The sequence below is a fragment of the Canis lupus genome, chromosome 27 (genome assembly GCF_003254725.2).
Source record: "Canis lupus dingo isolate Sandy chromosome 27, ASM325472v2, whole genome shotgun sequence".
NCBI lineage: Eukaryota > Metazoa > Chordata > Mammalia > Carnivora > Canidae > Canis > Canis lupus.
Window position 1 is genome coordinate 9,864,503 of NC_064269.1, and position 25,255 is coordinate 9,889,757.

Sequence of the window (25,255 nt, forward strand, 5' to 3'; positions counted from 1 at the left end):
CAACAAGCACAGAGGTAGGGGAGAGGGATTGGTTTGGTGGATGGGAAATTACTAAGAGGACACATCAAAGATCAATTCTTACTACATCAACTTAACAGGACTCTTGCTGAAGGCAGGTTGGAGTGATCCAGTACCAGGGGTGTGGGGCAGTCTCCCTAGATAAAGTGCCTTAGGAGGATTTTTGCCACAACTGAGCTAGGCAGGCAGGAGGACAAGGCCCAAGAAGGAGGCCTAGTCAAGGAGAGCAATCAGAGAAGACTGACTCAAGTTTGGCCAAAGGGGGCAACTGGGTGGCTCAGTGGTTGAGCATCTGCCTTTGGCTCAGGTCATGGTCCTGGGGTTCTGGGATTGAGTCCTGCATCAGGCTCCCCTCAGGGAGCCTGCTTCTCCCTCTGCCTATGTCTCTGCCTCTATCTCTGTGTCTCTCACGAATAAATAAATAAATTAACAAACAAATAAATAAATAAAATCTTAGAAAAAAATTTTGATCAAAGAGAGTCTCTGTCAATCGCACAACAATCTGAGTGTACTTAATGCCACAGGCTTGTACACAGTTGACCCTTAAACAACACAGGCTTGACTCATGTAGGTCTACATATATGTGGATTTTTAAAAATAAGTATATTGGAATAACTTTTTGAGATATGTGACAATTTGAAAAAAAAATTACAGATGAATTACATATCCTAGAAATATCCACAAAATTAAGAGAAAGTTAGGTATGTGATGAATTCATAAAATATATGGAGGTACTAGTCTATTTTATCGCTATCATAAAATATACAGAAATCTATTACAGAAAGTTAAAATTTATCAAAACTTACACACAGACTATACATGGCATCATTCACAGTTGAGAGAAATTTAAACAAGTGTAAAGATGCAGTATTAAATCATAACTGCATAAAATTAATTATAGCATTTACTATACTACTATAATAATTTTGTAGTTACCTCCTGTTGTTTTTGGGGTGAACTCGTTTTGTGAGTAAAGACACTTAAAATGCCTTGTGACACTGATCATCTTTGTGTTAGCAGCTTGTCTCTCCAATAAATTGTGTATTGCAGTAAAGTGATCCCTTAGGGTTCTTGCTAGTAGTTTTGGGGAGTCAAAAGTTATGTGGATTTTTGATTGCAAAGAGGATCAGTGCTCCTAACCTCCCAACGTTGCCCCATGTTGTTCAAGGGTCAACTGGACATAAAACTGATTAAAACGGTACATTTTATGTTATCTACATTTCACCATGTTATCCACATTTCACTACTATATATATAGTTAAATTTCTCACAGTTGTGAGAATATATGTTCTTATATATAAAAATGTTTTTATATATAAAAACATATATGGGGCAGCCCCGGTGGCTCAGCGGTTCAGCGCCGCCTTCAGTCCAGGATGTGAATTTGGAGACCCGGGATCGAGTTCCACGTCGGGCTCCTTGTATGGAGCCTCCTTCTCTCTCTGCTTCTCTCTCTCTCTGTGTCTCTCATGAATAAATCAAAAAAATATTTAAAAAATAAAATAAAATAAAACAAAATAAAATAAAATAAAATAAAATAAAAACATATATAACTCATGACTCATACCTGCCATGAGTTTCTCTCCCCTTTTTCTCATGGTCTAAACTCTGAAAACTTCATTTCCACCTCCTAATACAGTTCAGGACCTTGTCTGTTAACACAAAATCTCTGTCTTGTACCCATGTTTTAGTATTTTAAGACAATTATCTTAATTCCCTTGAGAACTTTTTTCCCCAGATTTTGTTATCACTCCTCAGTATACTGGACAATTTCACCTGAAAATTCATCCTTCTGAAAATAGTTGTGGGCAAGTAGAGCTGACCAATTTAGACTAGAGATGAATTTATCGCCTCTAATATTTTAAATTCCATGTTTCTTTTCATATACCCCAAATTCTTACTAATTTGGGGTTTTTATTTGCTTTTCGGGGGATGTTTTTGGTAGATGAAGGGACCTATAAAGATGATTCGTGCCTATTGCTACTAAGCCTCTATTCTGTATGTTTGCGGTTCAGTTCTTCAGAACTCTTACACTTCTTCCTATGTAATTTAATATTATATTTGTGTCACCATTCCAGAGCTGTGCTGCTCAAAATATTTTCAACAGTGAAATTCTGAGAAATATTGTATAGAACTCTGCAATGAAATGGAAGGTGTTCTCATTGAGGAGGATAGTCTGTCTTCCATTCCATCCCCTTGTTATGGCCTCTGCCTCTCCTGTCTATGACCCCTGTGGTAGATCTGTGGAAGGTAAGATTCTGAAAATACAACTGTGTCTTGAGATATCAAAATATGGTTTCGTATTTCTGACATCATATCAGTTCCCTAAATTGCTTAAGCAAATCATCCCGATTTCAAGAGTCACTAAGGCAAGATGTCATTGATACAGCAGGAGACATTTTTATGTGTATACTCTTATCTTCTGACACTATTTCTGACCTTCCCTTTACCTCACTACACTGGGAGTTTTAATGGTCTCTGACTTCCCTGGAAATAAGACCTTTCTGCTACAAGAAGATTCTAGAATTCTTTAGAAACAAATGTGTTGAAATGGTAGCACATATTTAAGGTGAACATTGGGAAAAATTGGCCCAAATCCCAAAGATATCTTTTAGTTATAAATTATAACATTTGCTCTGCCTGGCTAGAATTTGTCACTGTGTCTAGTCGGTGACAATAGTTTTCCAAAAGCAGCTGAATGAATGAACTATAAGGGCTAATATTTCTCTCCCGGGGTTGTTTACTTACTGGCAGAATGAAATGCACTGCTTCTTAGAGCTGCAAACCCTAAATAGAACTGAGAACGTTATTAGCACTGAAATTCATCCATGGCAAATGAAGTTAATTCAACTCAGTGCACATTTACGGAAACTCTTACTGCAACACGCTGGCCAAATGGTGGTGATACTAAGATAAATATGATGGCTCGTGCCTTCAAGGAGCTCAGCCTAGTGGATTATGCACTGTTTTGTATCTTGCAAAGGAAATCAGCCTTAGCTAATACAATTAGTATCAACTCTCTTGATGTTCTATAGTGAAGGAATAAAAGGGTTATTAATCACCGTGAGAAAAAGCTCAGGGTTCTGATCACCTAGAGATAACGTCAAACTGCATTTGGATGACAAGTCTACTATTTAGAAATTACTTAGCTGCCTCACTGCCCCACAGAGAAAAACACATTTATAATCTGTCACACAAGTTTGGGCCTACGTCTGGCTGTTTAACTTGCTGTGTGTGATGTCGAGGAATGCTTTTTCCTTAATGGGCTTTCCATGTCAGCTCACTAGCCAGCTCTGGGAGTGGTGGAGATTTGGGATTAAAATACTGGGGGCTTCCAACCTTGGCAACCGTGGGGTTCTTACCAACCCAGAACTCCAGCTGTGTGGCACATTGGGATCTGAAAGGAATGATTCCAAATGCAATACACTTGAGTAACGTGCTACTAGAAAAATGACAACTCCTACTTCAGATTGGTGTGTAACAAGAAGAAAAAAAATGTGTTTTTTCCACACAGTGGAAGGGGAGAGTATCCATTAATGACCACAGTGAAATATAAATATAACAGATGCTAAAATACGTAACAGGCTCATTATCCCAAGACATTCAGTGATGTGCATTTCCTATTGTTATGCAAAAACATGCAGCCACTTTATTGAACATTTTAAGGATTCCTAAGCAAGTAAAAATGAGCATGTCTTTCAGTTAACATGCTGTATAACACCAATCAAATTTTCAACGGAAGCATAAACATCTTCCATTTAATCATCTTTGCAAAAATTATGCATTTGGTTCAGAACACAATGCTGCTACACCTCTATATAACTCAAGCAAGTTTAATTCTTTCCTTTTATTTATCCTCTTAAACATAGTTTTATGTCTGAATGCATTATAAATTCACTCGAATTTCCATTAACTGCTGAAATGTGAATTATATAGTTCTGATCCTCTCTCCAATTTTTAAATATTCACTAAACTTTCCCATTTAATTTTCATTAATTCTTCTTTTCTGAGATGTTGAGGATCTTAGAAGAGAAGATGTACATTTTATTCATCTTTGTTGCCCTGGTACTTAGCCTATGGCTAATAAATATTAACTATGTATTACCATATGTAAATACATATAAATACATCATTGGGTCTCTCAGTAATTTGTTTTCTGAAGAAGGTCACATTGGTGACATTCCGGAGAGACTATCATGACAGAAACAGAATCCCAAGGACTCTACCCTGACTAGAGCTCGACATATGGCTCAAGCTAGAGGAAAGAGAACCTAAGTAGATCACATAGCTTGTGAAGCTCAAATATGAGAAGGAAGAAAGATGCATGAACTTGTTGTGCTTCTGAGAAACGTCAAGCCATTCACTTGGGTAGCACATCAAGTGAGTAGCATGGAGAGAAGAGAGGCTGCCAAATGAGGCTTGGCTTGTGAAGGACCTCGTAGGACACAGAGTGTTCTCCTAAAGACAACAAAAGCCACAAAGAATTCCAAACTGGGAAGTGTCATGATCAGATATGTTTTATAAAGGAAAATTCACATGGAGGATGCATTTGATGTTCTGAATTCTGACACAGGGTTCTTAGTACAGCTCTGGTGCCACAGAGAATAGTTGCATTGTCTTTTTACTTGACAGAGGAAGATAGCTAGCATGTTCCTCCTCAAAGTGTAGGCTTTACACTAAACATCCCCATTTTCTCCATCATTCCTTTGTCATTCTTTCTGGGTCTCCTGATATTCTGGTTGTTGGCTTTTGCATGCGCTCCCTAGTTTGTCAATGTCTCTTCTGAAACAGTTTCCCCAGCTTAACATAAAAGATAGAAATCACAAAGGACAAGACTGATAGATTTTATCAGATAAATCCAAAACAACTACATGTTTAACAAAAACTACCACAAGCCAAAATGCGAATCTCTGATTACCTGCATTAGAATCACATTTGGGGCTTTCTAAGATTTAGAGTTCAGAATCTAGACCTCTTTGTTTTCTGTTAGCAGATTTATTGAGATATAATTCACATAGCATACAATTCATACACTAAAATTATAAGATGCATGGTATTTAATTTATTCCAAAGTGGTGCAACCATCACCACCATATATTAGAACTTTATTTATTTATTTTTGAAGCTGATACACAATGAAATATTAGTTTCAATATACAATATATAGTCTCTTGTGTATAATATGGTGATTAGACAAGTCTATATGTCATGTATGCTATGCTCACAACTGTCAGCTACCATCAGTGTGATTATGATAGCTACTTTGACCTTTTATATCAAATGTTCCATGGACAGCATTCAGGATTTCGCATGAAACTCGCCTGTAGATACCCAACTATGCACATAAGCATACCTGCTCCACACCACACACAGATACACCCACATACACACTAGGTTATTCTTAGGAAGACTCAAGTTCTACAACAAGTGTTATGAACAATCTTAATGACAAATAAAACTCAGAACAAATATTTATAACATGTATAACAGGAAAAGAGGTAATATCTTTAATGCATAAAGATATTATAAGCCAATGAGGAAAATATGAAGCATCCTAATAAAAAATTGGGAAAGGATATAAAAAACCAATTCACAAAAGGAATAAGTATAAACAGGCAACAGAACCTAAGAAAACAATTATCATCTTTACTACACATCCACCATCCCTGGCCCTCAATTTTAAAGTAGGAAAGCTCTGCATTCATAGAGCAGCAAAACCTAATCTGACTTGAGCTTATTTGGTGACAAAAATCTGATGAGAAAAAGGATATTGATGGTTTTTATGCGTCCCATTTAGTGTGGATATTCATATGACTCCCTGTAGAAGGATGAAGTTCTTTTGTTTATAGTTTGCTCTGTTACTCCAGGCCCCCTGAAACGCTTGTATAATGTACTCTTCTGTATTATCTTGCTAAAAGTAAAAAAAAAAAAAAAAAAGCAAATTTTGAGAAAGTTCTCAAGCTAGTGATCACGGATATGTGTAGTTAAAGAAATGTATATCAAAATGAAATACTGATTTTTGGCAATCAAATTGGAAACTATTAATACAAATCCAATTTTCTCGGTTGGTGAGGGGAATGGTCACTTTCCTATACTTATTGTGGAATGATAAACAAAACAAAGCCTAGTGGGAAATTTGGCTAAGCATAGGAGAAGTCATGGAAATGTGTAATCCCTTTAAGTTACCAATTCAACTTCTGGGAATTCATCTCAAGAAAATAATCATTGTATACTGTGCATTGCAGCACCATAAAGAGTAATGAAATGGAAACAAATGTTTCACAACAAATAATCTGTCATATCATGATCATATCACAGATTAAATTATAACACAGTCCCTAAAATAACCTTGTGAAAGTATTTCAGGACATGAGAAAATTTTAATATTTGTGAAGTGAAAAAGCAGGTTCCAAAACAATAACGATGCAGAGGATGCTTCTGTTTTGGAAAGTTCACCTGTACTGATGAATTTATCTGGAAGATTGTATTGTGGATAATTTTGTTTCTTCTTTATTCTGGTCTGTGCTTTCCAATTTGTCTTTTGAAGAACTTGTAATGCTTTTGTAATGTAAAAAGCCAATGCATTTTTTAAAGATTTTATTTATTTATTCATGAAAGACACAGAGAAAAAGAGGCTGAGACACAGGCAGAGGGAGAAGCAGGCTCCATGCAGGGAGCCTGATGCAGGACTCAATCCTGGGACTCCAGGATCATGCCCTGGGCCAAAGGCAGGCGCTAAACCGCTGAGCCACCCAGGGATTCCCAGCCAATGCATTTTTAATGTGATACCCTAACTCAACACAATTCTGGTTAAATGTTCTGATCACAATAAAATAACATAGGGCCATGACTTCTTTTATCTTGCACACTTGTTTTAATATAGTGCAAGTGGACAACCTAAAAGATGAATTAAAAATATATTTATAATTTCATATAGTGTAAAACTGGGTACCATATAAGGCATAATCATGATAATGATAATGATGGTAATAGAAATACCAATCGAACACCACAAGAAAGGAAATCTAACGAAATTACAGGCCACCAGAAGCTATGCTGCTAACAACTCTACAGGGAGAAACTTTCCTATGTTTCTCCTTTTCCTTCTATAATTACAGGAATGATTTATGGATGCAAAAACTCTCTGATTTTAAAAAGATAAGAGGAGTTGCAACCTCAAAATAGCAGTTTGAGGTAATATATTTATTTTCCTTCTCTTGCTAAATACTTTTGAATTTACTGACATAATATAAAATGAGGTAGGGAAAGAGGATGTGTAACAAGGCATGGAGCATGCAGAGAGTTCCACAAATAGCTCCCATATATTGAAATGATTACAGAACACAGCAAAGACAGAGGCTTTCAACTCATTTATAGGACTAACACAACCATCACAGAAATTAGCAAGAAAAAAAGGATATTCGCATCTCTTTCATAAATATGCAAGCAAAATTGAATTCAGCAGTTTATTAAGTAATAATGAACTGCCACAAAGCGGGATATACTCTAGTGATGTCAGAATGGGTCAAGGTAAGAAGCCTCTTCTCATAGTTTATTACATTAATAGTTTAAAGTAGAAAACACACTAAAAGGAAGCATGTGATCATCTCCAGCAATGTTGAAAAGCTGCTTTATTTCTATAAGAAATCATCACAAATTCCTGGCTAAAAACTTAGCAGGTTCTTTTCTTAATGTGTTAGACATCAAAAGCAGAAATGATACTTAATGGTCAAACAAAAGGGTAAGGAAAAAAAAACCCTAAAACTTCAATAATAAAACAGGTCAATCCATAAACTGGATGTTCATAAAGAAGTTTTAATATTCATCAAGGATCTAGCAGGAGGAAATAAGCTTAACTTAACTAAAAATGAAAAATTAAAGACCAATAAGATATTTCTTTAAATATTTTTTTCATTTATTGGAGTGGGGGGGAGGCAGAGAGACAAGCAAACTCCTTGCTGAGTGCAGACCCAGAGGTGGGGCTCGATTCCAGAATCCTGAGATCATGACCCAGCCAAAGGCAGACACTTAACTGACTGAACCACCCAGGCACCCCAACCAATAAGAGATTTTTGGCTGTTGGGCTAGAAAAGAGGTAAAAGGTCAATAATAGCCCATGTCAGCAAAGATGTAGAGGAAGTTGGATGTATTAGTTACCCATGACTGCTGTAACAAATTACCACCAACTTAGAGTTTTAGGCTCCAAATTTATGCTCTCAGTTCTAGGGGTCAGATGTTCAAAATGGGTCTCACTGAGCTAAAATCAAGGGGTTGGCAGGGTGGCCGGCATACCTTCTGGAGGCTCAAAGAGAGAGTGTTTTGTGATTCTAGATGTCACCTGCACTTCTTAACTTTTGTCCCTCTTGGTCTACCTTCAAAGCCAGCCTTCTCATGCTGCCACCTCTTGTCCTCCTCTGCCTCTCTCTTCCTCTCTTTAAGATCCTTGTAATTACATTGGGTCCTCCTGGAAATTTCAGGATAATCTCCATATTTCAGGGTCAGCTGACTAGCAACCTTAATTTCCCTTTGCCATGTAACTTTACTTGTCTGCAGGTTCCAGCGATTCAGATGTGGATGTTTTGTGGGGGATATTTTGTTCATTCTTCCTACCACACCAGGTATCTTCAGTCACTGTCGGTGATGTATATACAGTTACAACCTTTCTGGCAGGTTGACACTAAAATGTCCCTGCAGGGGGACACATGAGTGGCTCAGTGGTTGAGCATTTGTCTTCAGCTCAGGTTGTGATGCCAGGGTCCTGCGATTGAGGACCACATCAGGGTACCCGCAAGGAGCCTGCTTCTCCCTCTGCCTGTGTCTCTGCTTCTCTCTGTGTGTCTCTCATGAATAAATAGTAAAATTTTTTTTTAAAAGTCCCTGTAAGTTACTGTGCATCATGGGACAGTAGTTGTACATCAATTAGATTGGAAGGTTCCTTTTTATATAGCATAGCTTGAAAACAGATTTCAAAAGAAAGAATATTTACACTGGCTCTTGCCCCTCAAGTTTGGTGGTGATGATCTACTCTTTCTGACCTCATAAGCAAGTTACAGTCTATTCATAGATGGGAATAGTTTTCTAAAACATTCAAAAACATATTGGATTTGTTTATTCTATTTTTCATGAAATTTATTCATATTTATTCTAGCCGAGAGATGAGGGATCAGAAAGCCATTTTCACATCAAGATGAAGCCTTCCATGAATCTGAACAGAAAGAGTGAGGGTGCCTAAACATGCCAGATCTCTGGGAATCAATAATTTTTAAAAAGTTCCATTATTCATTTAAATATTTGCCTCATTGGTCAATCTCACAAAATACACATTGAATTGAGAATCCTGGAGGTCAAATAGAAAATGTTTCAGAGCTACTAACTATGCAAATGCAGACTGAACTAACGCCTGGACCATGCGAAAGAGCGATAACTTCAGTGCCTTCTCTATGACAAGCCCTGTCTGATATAAATCACTCATTTTATTCTAATCACATTATGCTCTTGTTATAGTTCATTATCTTCCCAGGTCATATGGTTAGAGATTGTAGAAAATCTCATTTTGTGATAGTCCCTGTTTCCAGTTTTTTCACTTACATTGTTAAGCCCTACAAATATTCTTCCTGTCTTCATCAAAAGAAACTATAACTTTTTATTATTTTAGTATAAAGACATAGTAAATACATACTTAAGGCCACATTTGCTACTAGGCTTGAGCCCTTGAGTGATTCTATATCAAGACATGTAATGCAGTAGTGACATTAATATTGAGTAGTTTGCATTTGAAAAGAGATGGTTGTTATTTTTATAAATTAATAAAGCATTGCAAATTCTATAGGACTGAATTTAAGATTATTGGCTTTTAAAAAGTTTTGATTATTCAGTCTTCCCCATAATAATAGAATTGTTTACTCCTAACATGAAGTCAGTGATTACAGTCCTCTGTTTCTTCTTTAAGAAGGAAGCACTTCTGATGGGAGTCATCATCTCTCTTAGTAGGTGGTGACAAGGGAAGCCAAAGCTCTGTTGTAATATTTTTACTTTGTTCTTTCTTCCAGGTAGTTAAGAAAAATACATCATGGTCTGCCATGCTCAGAATCTCTTCCTCATGACTTGGCAATCAGAATTTTCTTATCCCATTTCACAGTATAGGGAGGAGGAATCATAGCCCAAAATTTTACCACCCTTTGAACCTCCTTGGCATCTGTTCATAAGAGGCACACTAATGCAGTCAAGGAGACACCAGTTTCAATTGGAAGAGTTTACTTTTTTTTTAAGACTTTATTTATCCATGAGACACACATAGAGAGAGGCAGAGACACAGGTAGAGAGAGAAGCAGGCTCCCCTCCAAGAGCCCGATGTGGGACTCGATCCCAGGACCCTGGGACCATGCCCTGAGCTAAAGGCAGATGCTCAACCACAGATCCACCCCAGGGTCCCTGGAAGAGTTTACTTGAGCAAAAACTAGGCTCAAGGAAAAGCTAGAACATACAAGAGTCAGAACAAAACTCTACCCTGGGTCTGTGATGGTTGTGCTTTACAAAATATAAAGAAAATTGAATTTCATGATAAAATTTCTGGAGCCTATACCAAATTCATTTCATACATTTTGTAATGTCAACAGGACCTTAATGAGTCCTCTAAAAAACAAACTTTGCAATGTCTGATTGGTATGAATATGATTCTCACATAGAAAATTTCTAATAAGTAGCTCATATAGGTACATGGACCCCATAGCCTAAAAAATGAAATTGCTCCCATCTGGGAATATTATAAAATCTTCCATGTAAAATATGATTATGGAGTCCCAATGACCTGTGAGGTACTGGTCTAGGTGCTGGCCTAAGTTTAATCAACATCTGTTGAATATTCTCTGTATTTGACTTGAACTGTTCCAAGTCTTACAATTTTTCAGTGAGATGGTTATATATCTGCAAACAAACAAATGCAATGCAGCAGGAGAATAACCATAATGGACATTGATAAACATTGTAACGAATGTATAAGAACAGAAGCACTTAAGTTTGTCTGAAAGAGGAAACTGAGGCTTCATAGAGAGGGTAGCATTTAGGCTAGAGGCTGAGTGATGGCCAAGGAGAGCCAACACACGCACTGACGAGAAACCCAATTATTGCCAGTGCAAACGCCTACACCATGAAGAAAGGCATTATGACTTTAACCAACAGGTATTTCAAATTTTAATGGAGTATAAGACATAAGGGATAGGTGTAGAGAAGGGAAGGGAAGATGATGGCCAGGAAGAGGCCAGTGGCTAGCCATGGGCTGGATAACAGCATGGCTAGTATGGCACACAAAGGACTTTCTCTCTGAAGAATTTTGAGGATTAGATTTGTATATTATAAGAATTATTCTGGACAAATGAGGTAAGACTAAAAGAAGAGAAAAGGTATTATAGTCATATAAGTAAAAGCTGATGGTAACCTGAACCAGGTAGAAGCTATTAGGGTCTAAAGGAGGAACAGACTCAAGAGACACTTAGTAAGAAGAATGTATAAGCCTGACAATTGACTGCAAGACAGATGAGAGAGAGAGAAATCTTGGATATGTCCCAGGTTTTTGGCTTGAGTGACTGAGTGCATAAAAGTCATGACAAGTTGGTTTTAAACATGGTGAACCAGAGAAGCCCATGGACCATCTAGGCAGAGACAGCCAGTTGGCAGTTAAATATCCAAGTATGAAATTCAGCAGAGGCATTTAGACTTGAGAAAGATTAGCCTATATGAGGACTTGAAGTCATGATAGTGGAAGAAAAGATAAAGGAGAACAGGGCAGACCCTTAGGGGATACTGATTTTTAAAGGGGAGTTAGAGGAAGTGGGGGGTTGACAAATCAGATTGAAAAGAAAGAGATACATAGTTTGGTTTTGAGCTAGTAAAGAACTAGAATGGTAAGAAGTAGTAATAAGATCAAGTGAATGCTTCCACCAGACTTTATTCCACACACAATCATTACATGTAAGGACCCACTAATTTTCATAACTGTGTAATCAGAATGTACCTTGGCCTCCACGACCTTGTCCTTCCCCTGACTCGCACCCAGAAACCCATCTTCAATTAAAAGAGGAGGATAGGACTGAAGGCAAATAATGCCAAGAAGACTGGAGAATTTTTTTTAAGCTGACATTTTCTTAGGAAGTTGGATGTAGAATATAACGTTGCATATGATAGAGCAAAACTTCTCAAAAAACACCTGTCTCTCAAGTTCTATTAGCTGTGGCAGCTGTCACCTTTGTGTCTTCTCTCTTTTTTCTCCCCATTACATCTTCCAATTTCCAGCTCATACTGTCCAATTTCATGGGCAGGTATCTCTTCTAGGTCTCTGAGTTTTTTCATTTTGTATACAGACCTATCATTCTATTCATTTAAAACAAAACAAAACAAAACAAAACAAAAGGACGGGTTGCCTGGGTGGCTCAGATGGTTAAGTGTCTGCCTTTGGCTTAGGTCATGATCCCAGGGTCCTGAGATTGAGCCCCACATTGGGCTCCCTGGTCAGTGGGAAGCCTGCTTCTCCCTCTCCCTCTGCTGCTCTCCCTTTCTGTCAAATAAATAAAATAAAAAAAAGAACATTTCTTGGCACCATTTTCAGAAGGCTCAGGAAGGAATGACAAGGTTTATAAATAACTGATTTTAATTTTTTCCCAGACACATATTTGTTATAAGACAGAGACCTATATACCTCTTTGGTGCAATGCTATTCTTATATTTTAGATCTTATTCAACTTGCAAATAAATGTTCAGTACTCGGCTACTGAAATCTAAGAGATTGAATAAGTGATAAGCATCTCAGACATAAATACATTTTTCTGCAAAGAAATATTTATAAAATATATTTCCATTAAAAAAATAGACAAAAATGCACCGCGTACATATTTGGTTTTAATTGTTCAGTTTTTCACAATATGCACCACAGGAATGATGTGGTTTTATAGGCAAAATGCATGATTCTGAACAACCCCCATATTTCATCAAATGTAATAAATTCCAAGTACCATCTGGCAATTGGTAATTTTCTTGGGGTTCTTTTATGTATAACCATCTGAATCAAAGTAATAGCAAACATTCACTTATTACCGGCGTAATACCTTAGAATAGTGCGTTTCAGAGAAATTGCACTTGGGCTAAATAAAGATTCATATTCACAAATCAAATTCCCTCATGATTCTGATACCGCTAGATCTAAAAGGAAGACCCAAAAATCTGCATTGTTAACCAGCACACAGTGGATTGTAATGCATGGCCACAAGAATCATCTGTAATGCCAAGGAATTCCCAGGTACCGCTGCACACTTACTAACCAGAAACTTCTGAGAAGGCTCCTAAAGAGAGAGAATTCACAGTTTTGTAGGAGTATTGGTGATTCTTCTGGTCAGGTAAGGAAGGGAATCGGCCCTTTAGTGTATATCTCTATTAGCAGATTATGGCTGCAGTGCATTACTCAGACTCCATTATCACGTTATTATAGTTTTCCTTAGCTAAAATCAAAACAACCTTGAATGATTCATTGTAATTCAAAGCATAAATCTGACACTTTTTCCCACTAAATTAATTTGTTTTCTTCTATCCAAATAATGTAATTTAGATATATGAAAATATCATACTTCAACTGCATTTTTAATTTAACTGTCATAAAAATCCTGTAATGTGGGTCATGAAAACTGTCATGCTATAGATGAGAGTATGGATTCCTAGAGATGAAGTGAGTTAACCTTGGTTCCACTGCCATTAAGAAATAGAGTTTTGGTTCTAGTCTATGGCAAAAGTGTTCCCATCATTTACTCAGCATCCTGCCCCCTAAAGGGCTTCTTTGTAGTCATTGCGTATATTATTTAATTTCATATACACAACAATTCTACAAGGTAAAGGAAAAATATGGGCTTTGGAGTCAGACAGTACTGTTTTTCTATCTTAATTATGCTGAATCCAGACTCCATACCGTGGAAAACTATCATTTTCCTCATTTTAAAAATTAAAGATAAGAATATCAATCTTGTAGAGAGGTTGATAAGATTAAATAATACACAGTGTATCTAAGCATCCAGGGCAGTACTCAGCATATACTAAGTGCTCAATGATTAATAGCCTTTTATTTTTATTTTCTGTTTCCATCTTTCCTTCCATCTTGCCTTCTTTTTAGTTCAGTGTGTTTCCAGTAAAGCATACTGCCCTTCCTAGTAGCTTGTTCTCATTTCTACTATGGAAGATTCTATGGTCTTCTAGTAATGGACCTAATCCTTAGTTTAACATACACAGGGCCAGACTTTGAGCCACTTGTCACACATTTCCCCAAAGCTCCTGTTGCTTGTCCCACTCCAGAGTGAATCAGCCTCTCAAAAACTACCTGTCAGGGTAGTGAGTTAGGATTTGGAAGACCTAGGTTCTAGAATGGGCCCAGCCACCGACTCACAGTGACCTCAAGCAAATTACAAAATCTTTCTCGGCTTCAGTTGTAAAATCAGGATGTGATCATATGACCCAAAATTGTCCTCCTATTCTAAAATTCTGTGATTCTGAAATAGTACTAAACTTATCTGTCTAAAAATAGCTGTTCTTCCTTTCTTATTTTAGGCATCAGTTTAAAATGAATGTTCTGGCTTCCATGATTTCTCACTGCCTGCAACATTTCTTTTTTAACTTGTTCTTTAGCTTTATCATTGTATCTTAACCACTTAATACAAGAGCTCATGGAAATATCTCCTATTCCTGATATTCCATTATGAATAGCTACAAAGTGGGGCACCTGGCTGGTACAGTCCATTAAGCATCTGACTCTTGATTTTGGCTCAGGTCATGATCTCAGGGTTATGAGACTGAGTGCTGCACTCAGTGCAGAATCTGCTTGGAGCTCTCCCCCTCTCCCTCTGCCCCTCTTCTCTCTCCATCTCAAAAAAATAAGTAAATATTTTAGAAAAATAGACTTGGAACAAAGTATTAGCCCATCTCATCTGGGAACAGGATATTTGGCATGAATGTCTGTTGGTTGGGCTTATATTTAGCATCACCTATACAATTCTGACCTGAGGAATAACCATTCTGACTTTAAAAACTACCCCGGAGGAGCTGGGAACCTGATAAAATGGTGGAATGTGTCTTCAACATTGCACTTTTTTTTCATATACAAGTGGTGCAATGACAAGTGGTAACTGCTACACATGACTTCCAGGGCCAACCATGATCCACACACAGAGCTTTGGGTAAAGGTTAGGGCAGGAACATTCTTTCAAGGTGATGATAAGGTACTAATAATTCCATGGCACCTGAAAACAACGGTATGCCCAGTAGAAAAATATAAGTTTGAAGGAGTTATATCTTGCTACCTCCACATAGCTTTGAAAAAATTACTGCTCATGTGCAACAGTATAGAATTTATCTTTTGCCAGTTTTCTAATCATGTTCTAGCTCTCTTTTAAAAAAAATACCTCAGGGACTGAAGCATTTAAATTGGGATGAAACTTGAATGTCTCTATTTTCCACTTGCTTAACCAAATCTTATAATTCCTTCAAGCTACATTCTTCTCACATTATCCTTAAAGACTTGAGTGATCTCTCCCACTCACAATAATCTCTCATAGAAATTACTGTCTGTTTCAAAACTGTGATCTATATCATATGTTAACCAGACTATTAGTTTCATTTTCAAGTGAGTGCGTTTGTCACTACAGTACCCATGACTGGATCCTAAAATTTGTCTGCCTGGTAATCCCTATGCTTCCAGCTTACCTGTTACCTTCTGCCATATTTTCTTGATACCATAGGTCACCTGCCAAGACTTGTTCTCTGGCACCTCCTGCAGACTGCCCATTTGGCTGGATTCCCTCATGCTCCGTAGACATGACTTACCGTAAGAAGTCTATCAACTCTTTGGAGGCTAGTCACTGGGACTACTAATAAATAGTATATTGCGATTCCCTTCCATGATACTCCTTGAAAAGTCTGTTTTTCCACTAGATCAGATGATGTCAGAAGTACAAAATAGTGACAGTAAATAAAACAAAGATTCAACCTTTTAGGCATATATGAAGAGAGCAGGCATCTATGGTTAATCCAGGTATTACTTAATATTTAATCCCTTATTCCATGGCATAACTTGAGACCTATTACAGAAATTACCATTCCTGTGTTTTCAAGTCGGAGTGTAACCTTTATGTAAGAAAAATGAAGATGTGAAACAATTCTGAAGAAGAGTTTAAAATACTTTGAAAAAGTTATATGAAGTATTCACAAAGCTGAAGGACATGTTAAAACTGGCAGCTAGACATTTAAACAGCCCTTTATTTCTAAGTAGCCTATAAACAAAATCAGTCAGAACAACTTATCCAGAAAATATATGCCAACTTGTCAAAACACCATAGCTATTTAATTAAAATAGGTTCATGCTTGTTGCTCTGCCCTATGTTCTAAAGTGATTGATTCCACTTTCAACAGCTATGACCTCAAAAGAAGTGCCCTACTGAAATCAGGTGATTAGAGTTTTAAAATAAGGTCTACCAAAAGTCATAATGTCTTTTTTTTTTAACTCGTCAATCTACTTCTGAGAACTATGCATGAAACAAAAAACACATTTTGGATGTTACAAAGTGAAATGTTTGTAGGATGCAATTTTCATAATTATTTTTTCAGTGCATTAGGAACTATTTTTCAGGAAATATCACCTTTCTCTAAGTGCTTTTCAACTAGACCATAGAGCCCTTTTTAACACTTAACTGAGCAATTCATTCCGATTTTTATTTGGATATTTAATTATAATAAAATCATAATTCAGTGAAAATGACCTAATTTAATATTATTGATGGCTCATTCTCCTGTTGTTGGTAAACGTTTTGCTTCTTGAAAAATCTCATGTTATTTGGCTTTTCTGAAATAATGCTGTGATCACTCAGTTATTTATTCTTTCATTCAGCAAATATTTATGGCAAAACTGTAATGCAGTGCACATGAGCTAGCTGAGAGAATAAAAAAATTGAAAAAGCATATCTTCTTTCCTTGAGGAGCTCACATGTTATAGGAATTATGTATGTACATAGGTATGAAGGTACTAGGAAGGTATGTAGATAAATTACAAGAAAAAGAGTGTTGAAAAGGTGTATCAACAGTGTGAGGATTCACCAAAATATAATCCTTGAAGCTATCTTCCTCTTTTCTAGAAAACTTCTTTCATCTCCTTGAAGCATATAAAGATATTACACTTTAAATTAGTATTTTATATTAGTATCTATTTATGTACATAAAACTAAGATATACACATACAGAAGATGATGAGAGAAACCTTCTAGAGGAGAGGATGCTAAAGAGAAGACATTCAAGGCAAAACCTTTCTATACTTAGCTATAAAGTCATTTCATAAAGAAATTTATCTTCTCACAGTTTCCTCTGCCCCCTGAGCACTTTTGTTCAGCAGATGCTATCTTGATGCTAGACTACACTGATCCAGTTGTAAAACTCAACAGCTTTTAATATTCCGTACACTAATTCCTAGAGTTCAGTTGTGTAAAACATTCAGGAGAGACAAAGAATGCGTGGAAACTTAACAACAGATAGAACTTCATCAGTTTCCATGGTCATAACCACTGCTTAATCTGTCCAGTCTCCACCTATCCATCCACACTGGAGAATTTTACTGGCTCCTCAAGTCATACACCATCCTTCTGGTTCCACACCTCTCCTCTTCCTCCCCATCTTCCCTTCCCAATATCCATCCCTCAACTCCTCCTTCGCTTCCTTTCTCTTTCTTCTCTCATTCTCTTTCTTCCTATCTAGTTAAAAAGGACAGAATTTTTGTTATCTTATGAACAGAACATCCCTTTATTTTAAAGCCTTCATAACATCAATTAGATCCTAGGAGGGTAGGGGAGATGAATTTTAAGAGGGGCAAACATAGGAATATATGCTTTTTACCTGAATAAAAAAATTCTTCTAAGGACAATTTTCCTAAAATGCCTTTACTTTTCTATTCCTATTTATTCTACCAAATTATGAATTAAATCCTTTGTTATTACAAACCCATGTGGACTGTATCATTGATATTTGATTTCCTTTCCCACTGTCCTGTGTCTCCAGCACCTGATGTGATGCACACTAGGAATAAATTCGTAAATGTTTTGTTTTGCTTTTTTTATGTCACATTCTTTATCACTTAGTATTTTTTCCAACTTTATTGAGGTAAAATTGGCAAAATTATAATATAGTTAACTTGTACAACATTATGATTTAATATATATATATACACATTGTGAAATGAATCTCACAATCAAGTTAACCAACATATCCATTACCCCATGTAGTTACTTTTTTATGAAAACGCTTATAATTTATTCTCTTAGCAAATTGCAAGTACACAAGACAGTATTTTTACCATGATAGTCATCATGTTGCACATTATTACATCCTCTGAAATTATTCATCTTATAACTGAAAGTTTGTACCTTTTTGCCAACCTCTCCCTATTTTCTTCAACATCTGGCAACTCCCATTCTACTCTTTGTTTCTATGAGTTTGGCTATTTTTTTTTAATTTGAATATAGCTGACACACAAGGTTACATTACTTTCACGACATAGTGATTCAATAGCTCTACATTATACTATGCTTTTCACAAGTATAGCTACCATCTGTCACCATACGATGTTATTACAATATTACAATGATATTACATATGCTGTACTTTTTATTCCTGTTACTTATTCATTCCATAACTAGAAGGCTGTATCTCTCACTCTCCTTTACCAATTTTGCCCATCCCCAACCTTCTCCTTTCTGACAACCATCAGTTTGTTCTCTGTATTTATAGGTTTAATTCTACTTTTTGTTTTTTTTTCTTTGTTTTGTTTCTTAGATTCCACATATAAAATGCAACCATATGGTATTTGTCTTTCTCAGACTTATTTCACTTAGCATGATACCCTCTAGGTCTATTCATGATGTTGCAAATGGCAAGGTCTCATCTGTTTTCATGGCTGAGTAATAGTCCACATACACACCACACCTTCTTTATCTATCATCTATGGATGGACACTTGGGGGTGCTTCCATATCTTAGATATTGGAAATAATATGTAATAAACAGAGGTATATATATATATATATATATATATATATATATATATATCTTTTCAAACTAGCATTTTCATTTTCTTTGCATAAATGTCTAGTATTGGAATTATTGGATCATATGGTATTTCTATGGTTATTTCAATAACCATCATGGAAATGTAAATAAAAATCATAGAAAGATATCACTTACACATGTCAGAATGGCTAAAATTAAAAAAAGAAGGAATAACAAGTGTCAGTGAGGATGTGGAGAAAAAGGAACTGTCATGTACTGTTGATAGGAATGTGAATCAGTATAACCACTGTAGAAAACAGTGTGGAGGTTCCTCAACAAGTCAAAAATTGAATTCATAAATGTTTTCTGAATTTAATGGATCAAAACCAAGTTTTTTTGTGATGATTATGATACTACTCCCAGCTAGCTGGAGAAAATTGTCTTGTTTATTGTTTTGCCTTTTCAAATTCTAGCTGCCTGCCCTTCTACTCTCATCTCTATTTGAAGTTTTGTCCTACTATTCTGTCTACACTGATCTCTGTTTTGAACAGGTGGACTCCTAGAACACTTTTTTTTCCTTTGATTACAATACATTATCTTTTTAACTCTTATATAATTTAGATATATCTTTTCTTCAATCTAACAAGAGATGAATGGGTGGGATGTAACTGCAAATTAAGTACTTATGCAATGAGCTAAAGGAATATAAAAATCAAATGGCAAAATTATAAATATTAAACAGAAATTTAGATAAGATTTCCTCAGAACAAAGTGTTTTTATAATTTACTTCTCATGGTCTGTAGAAATGTGTGATTTAGGGATCCCTGGGTGGCGCAGCGGTTTAGCGCCTGCCTTTGGCCCAGGGCGTGATCCTGGAGACCCGGGATCGAATCCCATGTCGGGTTCCTGGTACATGGAGCCTGCTTCTCCCTCTGCCTGTGTCTCTGCCTCTCTCTCTCTCTCTCTCTCTCTCTCTGTGACTATCATAAATAAATAAAAATTAAAAAAAAAATTTAAAAAAAAAAGAAATGTGTGATTTATCTGAGTCACATGTTATATTTTATTGGCGTCCATTTATGCTTTAGTTTTAGTGACTTTAGCAGAACTACAGAAAAATGTGATATGACAAATGACTTTTATGATAAATGTAGAAAAATCCTATTTACTATTCATAAAAATAATTATACTTTCACTAAAAGTTTTCAGAATTGACCTACTAATTTTATTAAGATAAAATCTTTACAGGAGTAATGCCATATTCTAAATGTTTCTTTTCTTTCCTTTTTCTTAAAACATTAAAATATCTTTTGATAGTGTAAGTTGAATTTTTCTAGTATTAGAAAAGTCTAAGGTCAATTGCTTTTAAATCACTTAAATGAGTCCAATGAGAGAAAATTTCTAATAAAACTATTCCCTCCATTCCCACTAATTTTGCTATTTTTCTATTTTCTTTTGTCTGAAATTTGTGATTCTGGAATGAATTAGATCACAGTTTACTTAGTTTTGGACTTGTCAGGACATTTGTACTATATGTTTTTAAATGTCTTGAATATATAAGCCTTCCAAGGCTCTACATCCTAAAATTCACTCTCTTCCTTAAACTCACATACACTAGTTCCTGAAATTTCAACATGATGCCCCCAAAGGAGGGCAGAGTTTGCATGAGACGCAGTGCTCAAATGTCACTTCTTTATCCTCATCAAGCAGCTATTACTCTGGCCATACTGCTGCCCATGTAAGGCTCTGTGTTAGGGAGACTCCAGGGATATACAATCATAAGTTATGGTTCCTGCTCCATAGAGTATGAAAAAAGTGAAATGGTGATTTGTAGTCCAGGTAAAAAGTGCTTCAGCAGTTCCATGGAGGAAGTGATTATATGGTTTTCATGAGAGGGAATTGGAATGGTCCTCAGTGGTAGGGTCTGGATGAGCAGAGCAAGAAGAGACACATCTGGGGAGAAAAAGAGGCTTCCAGATATCTTGGAATAAGTGTGCTGTAGTCAAGGGCCATACAACAAGTCCTTTGGTCTGGGGTAGAGCTAGAGCATAAAAACATGTAAGAAACAAACACCCAGGGCCAGAATGTGGAAGGCACTGAAAGCACACTCTTAGAATCTGGACTTTATTCTTGGACAACGAGGAGCCACTTTGGCTGAGAAGAGGCAAGTACAACATGGTATTTCAGATTGGAAGTTTATGAGGCTGAGCCTTATAGTGTGCATGGGACAAGGGGACATCTGGAAGCAGAAGGTTCTGTATAGGAGATTATTTAACAATAATATAGAGGAGAGTCAGAACTGAATAGAAGTAGACAAATAAGAAGGAAGGATTAAGCTACAAGAGACATAGTAAAAGAGAAATCCACAGGCCTGCCTGGCTGACTCAGCACTGGAGGAGAGAGAAAAAGAATTAAGAGCCCTCTTTCTTGGGCCTCTTTTTGGAATCTTCCTCATATTAGACATCAATTAATTTGACTTTGGAGGCCCAACATCTCCCTGCTTTTCTGTGGACTCACACCTCATCATTTCACAGATGGGGTGCAATCTAATTCTTGCAATCCCTTCCCCAGGAATCTGGAATTAAACCTAACAACTAGAGAACAGTCTCCCTCTGAAGTGTTGGCTATGGCCATTTTCTTCCATGTGAACTGGGATGCTGAAAATGTTGCTTTGCAGTAAGAGAGGAAAGGAAACAGGAGTTTAAAAAAAAAAAAAAAGATGAGAGATGGAGAATAAAAGCTAGGTCTGGGTTCCCTGGTACACTTTGGTCTCTGCTTTCATGGTCCCTAAAATGTACTGTCATTCCTTCTCTTTCATAAGACATTCGTATACTGCAGTAATACATTCCCCCTTTGATTAAGCTAGCTTGGCGGGGTTATTATTACTTGTAGCCAAAATGGTCCAAACTGATATATTCCCCAGCATGAACTCTCCATATTCAATCAACTGGGGTTCTGGCCACTCTCTGAACACTTCAGCACTTTATTGACTCCACATTTTCATGTCATTTCCTTCATCTAGAATGCCTTCCCCTTCCCAGTCTTGCTGACTCTGCCTACATAAATCTTGACTATCCTTCCTTTCTTCTATCCCTCCTTAAGTACTTTTTGAGCGAGTCCATAATACCTGTAAATTGTAATGTTATATTTTCCTCCTTCAAATCCCTGATTTTTGTGACCTTATTAGAACAATAATTAAAATGTTATAAAAGAGGGTAGAAGGTGATGGATAGTGGTACAAAATCAAAAAATTTATGCTCTCATATATACAAATAAAAAAAAAAAAAGACAATGGTCTACTCGGCTACTGATACCTTTGATTCTATGATGGGTTCAAAGAGGTATAGTAGGCCATTTGGCCAAAGCAGATATTTTACATAAGGAAGTAATCATTTAGGAGTATTAGATGAAAGAAGACAAAAACAGCCTCTAAACAAGTAGTGCATAACACATTATTGCATTAGTGTTACAAATTTGATTTTATAAATATCCAGAGGAGGCAAATAAGAGACAGATATGGAACCCACCAGTGCTTTCTTACTTTCTCCACTGTGCTAAACTAGCCACAGAAAATAAAAAAGAAACACATCAATTTTTAGATGAGACATTCAATTTTATATAATTTTTAAAATTGATATCATGTTTTATATTGTTATCCACTGAAATAGCAATATATTCTAGAAATCATCTTGAACCTAATGACTGAGCTATATTACATAGCAAAAAACCCCAAAACAAAACATAAAAAAACATCAAACCATTATTCTCTTTTAAGATACTACAGAATATCACTTTTAAAGGCCTTTCTTTGCCTCTAGAAATGAGAAAACTAAGCTGCTATCTTGTGAAATCTCACATAAATTTGGAACAAAATGGTGTTTACCTTCCCTTCAGCAATTGAGGCCTTTGTTCTGGTAACTTCTAATGCCTCAAGAGGGGAAAACCCAAAATTGCCTTCTAAAACCGATAAGAAATGTCTAGCAAATGAATGGACATTTAATGAGCAACATAAAGTGCCAAGAAATAGTTAATGTTTCTTTTGGCCTTTCATACAAAGGAACATTCCTCCATTTTTGGATCCTAAGACCCCACAAACCATTCACAGCAGATTACATGAGTAGCACTGGTTAGTGGAATGCTATTGTACAAATAGTCTGTTGCTGAGCACGGCAGAAATATTGTTTACATGAAAATGGAATGATCTCTAGTGAGTACTGAAAGAAAGTGATAATTTCCATAACCAGAAAAAGCATTTTTACATCATTCTATTTCCACTGCTATAAAACCCTGACTTGCTTCGGCAATTGCTTATCCGTGTTTTGCTGGCTTTATATCATCCTCATCTCTGCAGCTTTTCATTTACTAAATGACAGGGGTTTTTGTTGTTGTTTTGCCTTGTTTAGAAGCGTTGGCGGAAAACACCACCATGCTATATGGTTACTCAGGGCCCACCTTGCAATGTTCATACAATGAATTTTTGGTGTTCCTTTCATAAAAGCCCGGTTGGCATATCCTCCCAGTAAAACTGCTGAAAGTAGGATCAGAGAAGACCCTACAAATAGCAACTGTAAACTGTGCACTTCTCTAGCTTAATGGAGCCTTTCACTGCACACACAGTGTTTGTTATACTGGAACAAAGCATAGAGCTGCTTTAGTGATCGAAGGGAAATACAAAAACACTTACCTGCATTACAATAAGGAGGTCAAAGACCAAGATGAAAGAAGCCAGGAATGCTCTGGAAACTTCATCACTGGGCAAAAACCCCCGATTCAGCTTGTCCCAGCTGATCCAGTCAGTTGTAATGACAAGTACAACCACAGAAGTCAGAGTAAAGAGAACCGTCCTGCAAGGAACCAGATGTTCATTAAAGAACATTAGATATAATAATAGAGACAGTGAAGAGTAGATGTTTTCTACGCTGTATTAAATGTCCACCCTTTGCCAAGGCATATTTACCAAAATGAAGATGAACAAAGAAGCAAATGAAGTGCTTTCTTCCAAGAGCAATTAACAAACGATATGATAGCATCCATCCCAAGATTTTCCCTTACGAACATTAAGATAATGATTATAGAACAAATAATTAACAATAAAAATATTACAAATGGCCTTGGCTAGTGCAATATGTGTCCCAAAGAGAGCATTAGTACGTAGCTCTCATTACATGTACATCATTTACTGAGGGTAGTAGACATGTATTTGGAGGAGCACAGGAGATGGTGAATGATAAACAAATCTTCGGATTCTATTAGTGTCCTATAAAAGAGAGGGATAGTTAGACCAATCCCCTCATCATCCTCATAGCCTGAGGAGCTCCATGGAAGAACCATCTCTACACACCAACAGTGTAGCCATTTCACCTCATACGATTTGTGTCATAGATGGCCTGTGGCCTAGATCACACCATGTTTGATTACCCATTCCTTCTTGTAAGATAGATGCTAGGGGCTTGAGCTTACCTCTTATCTTTGTCACCCCTATAAAATCCTTCATAATTACATCAGATGGAATTCAATGAATATTTGTAGAAATTGTAACAAGTGAGCTTTACATAAAAATCAAGAGTCCTTAAATTAGCCTTTAACACTGACATTCCAAGTAAATCTGTAATGTAGGCAGCAAAAATTTAATCTACCAGAGAATTGTCTATACTGTAGTTAAGCCTCTGCTTTCAGAGTTATATTGGTATCTGGATACTGTTTTTAATTGTAAAAAGAAGTCTAAAGCTATGCCACCCTGAATGTACCTGATCTTGCCTAAACTGTAAAAAGGAAAATAAAAAAGAGGAATTATTTTGAAAATAATTGCAAGAAAGAAAGAGAGAAAAGGAAGAAAAAAGGAAATAAAAAAGAAAAGAAAAATGAAAGAAAATATATGGAGGTGAAATAATACCTTAGAAGAACAGATACCCATTTTGGCAATTAAGCAACGTTTTTTTGCCCTCTGATATCTGATAATTAATACAAAAAAAAAAGAAGAAGAAGAAGAATACAGACTATCCTAGACCATCTCTTTTCAATTGAACAAAGCACAATTTTCTAAACTTAAATACTGGGTTTGCTTTTTCACACTAGCTTATTTGTACCAAGTTTTACTTTGGTATAATGAATATAATGAACCTCTCCTTATATTTCCTACCCCCACAAATAGAAAAGATATATTTAAATTTTTTTGAAAGACAAA

General features: G+C 36.4%; 1 protein-coding gene across 5 annotated transcripts in view; it reads right to left on the reverse strand.

Moving 5' to 3' along the window:
• TMEM117 (transmembrane protein 117) overlaps positions 1 to 25,255 on the reverse strand; it is a 498,555-nt gene that overhangs the window by 57,955 nt on the left and 415,345 nt on the right. For all 5 annotated transcript variants that reach the window (XM_049102705.1, XM_035707068.2, XM_025477341.3 and 2 more), the window contains one exon: positions 23,756 to 23,915. In XM_049102705.1, the coding sequence (XP_048958662.1) occupies positions 23,756 to 23,915 (160 nt within the window). The remainder of the gene's footprint in view (positions 1 to 23,755; positions 23,916 to 25,255) is intronic.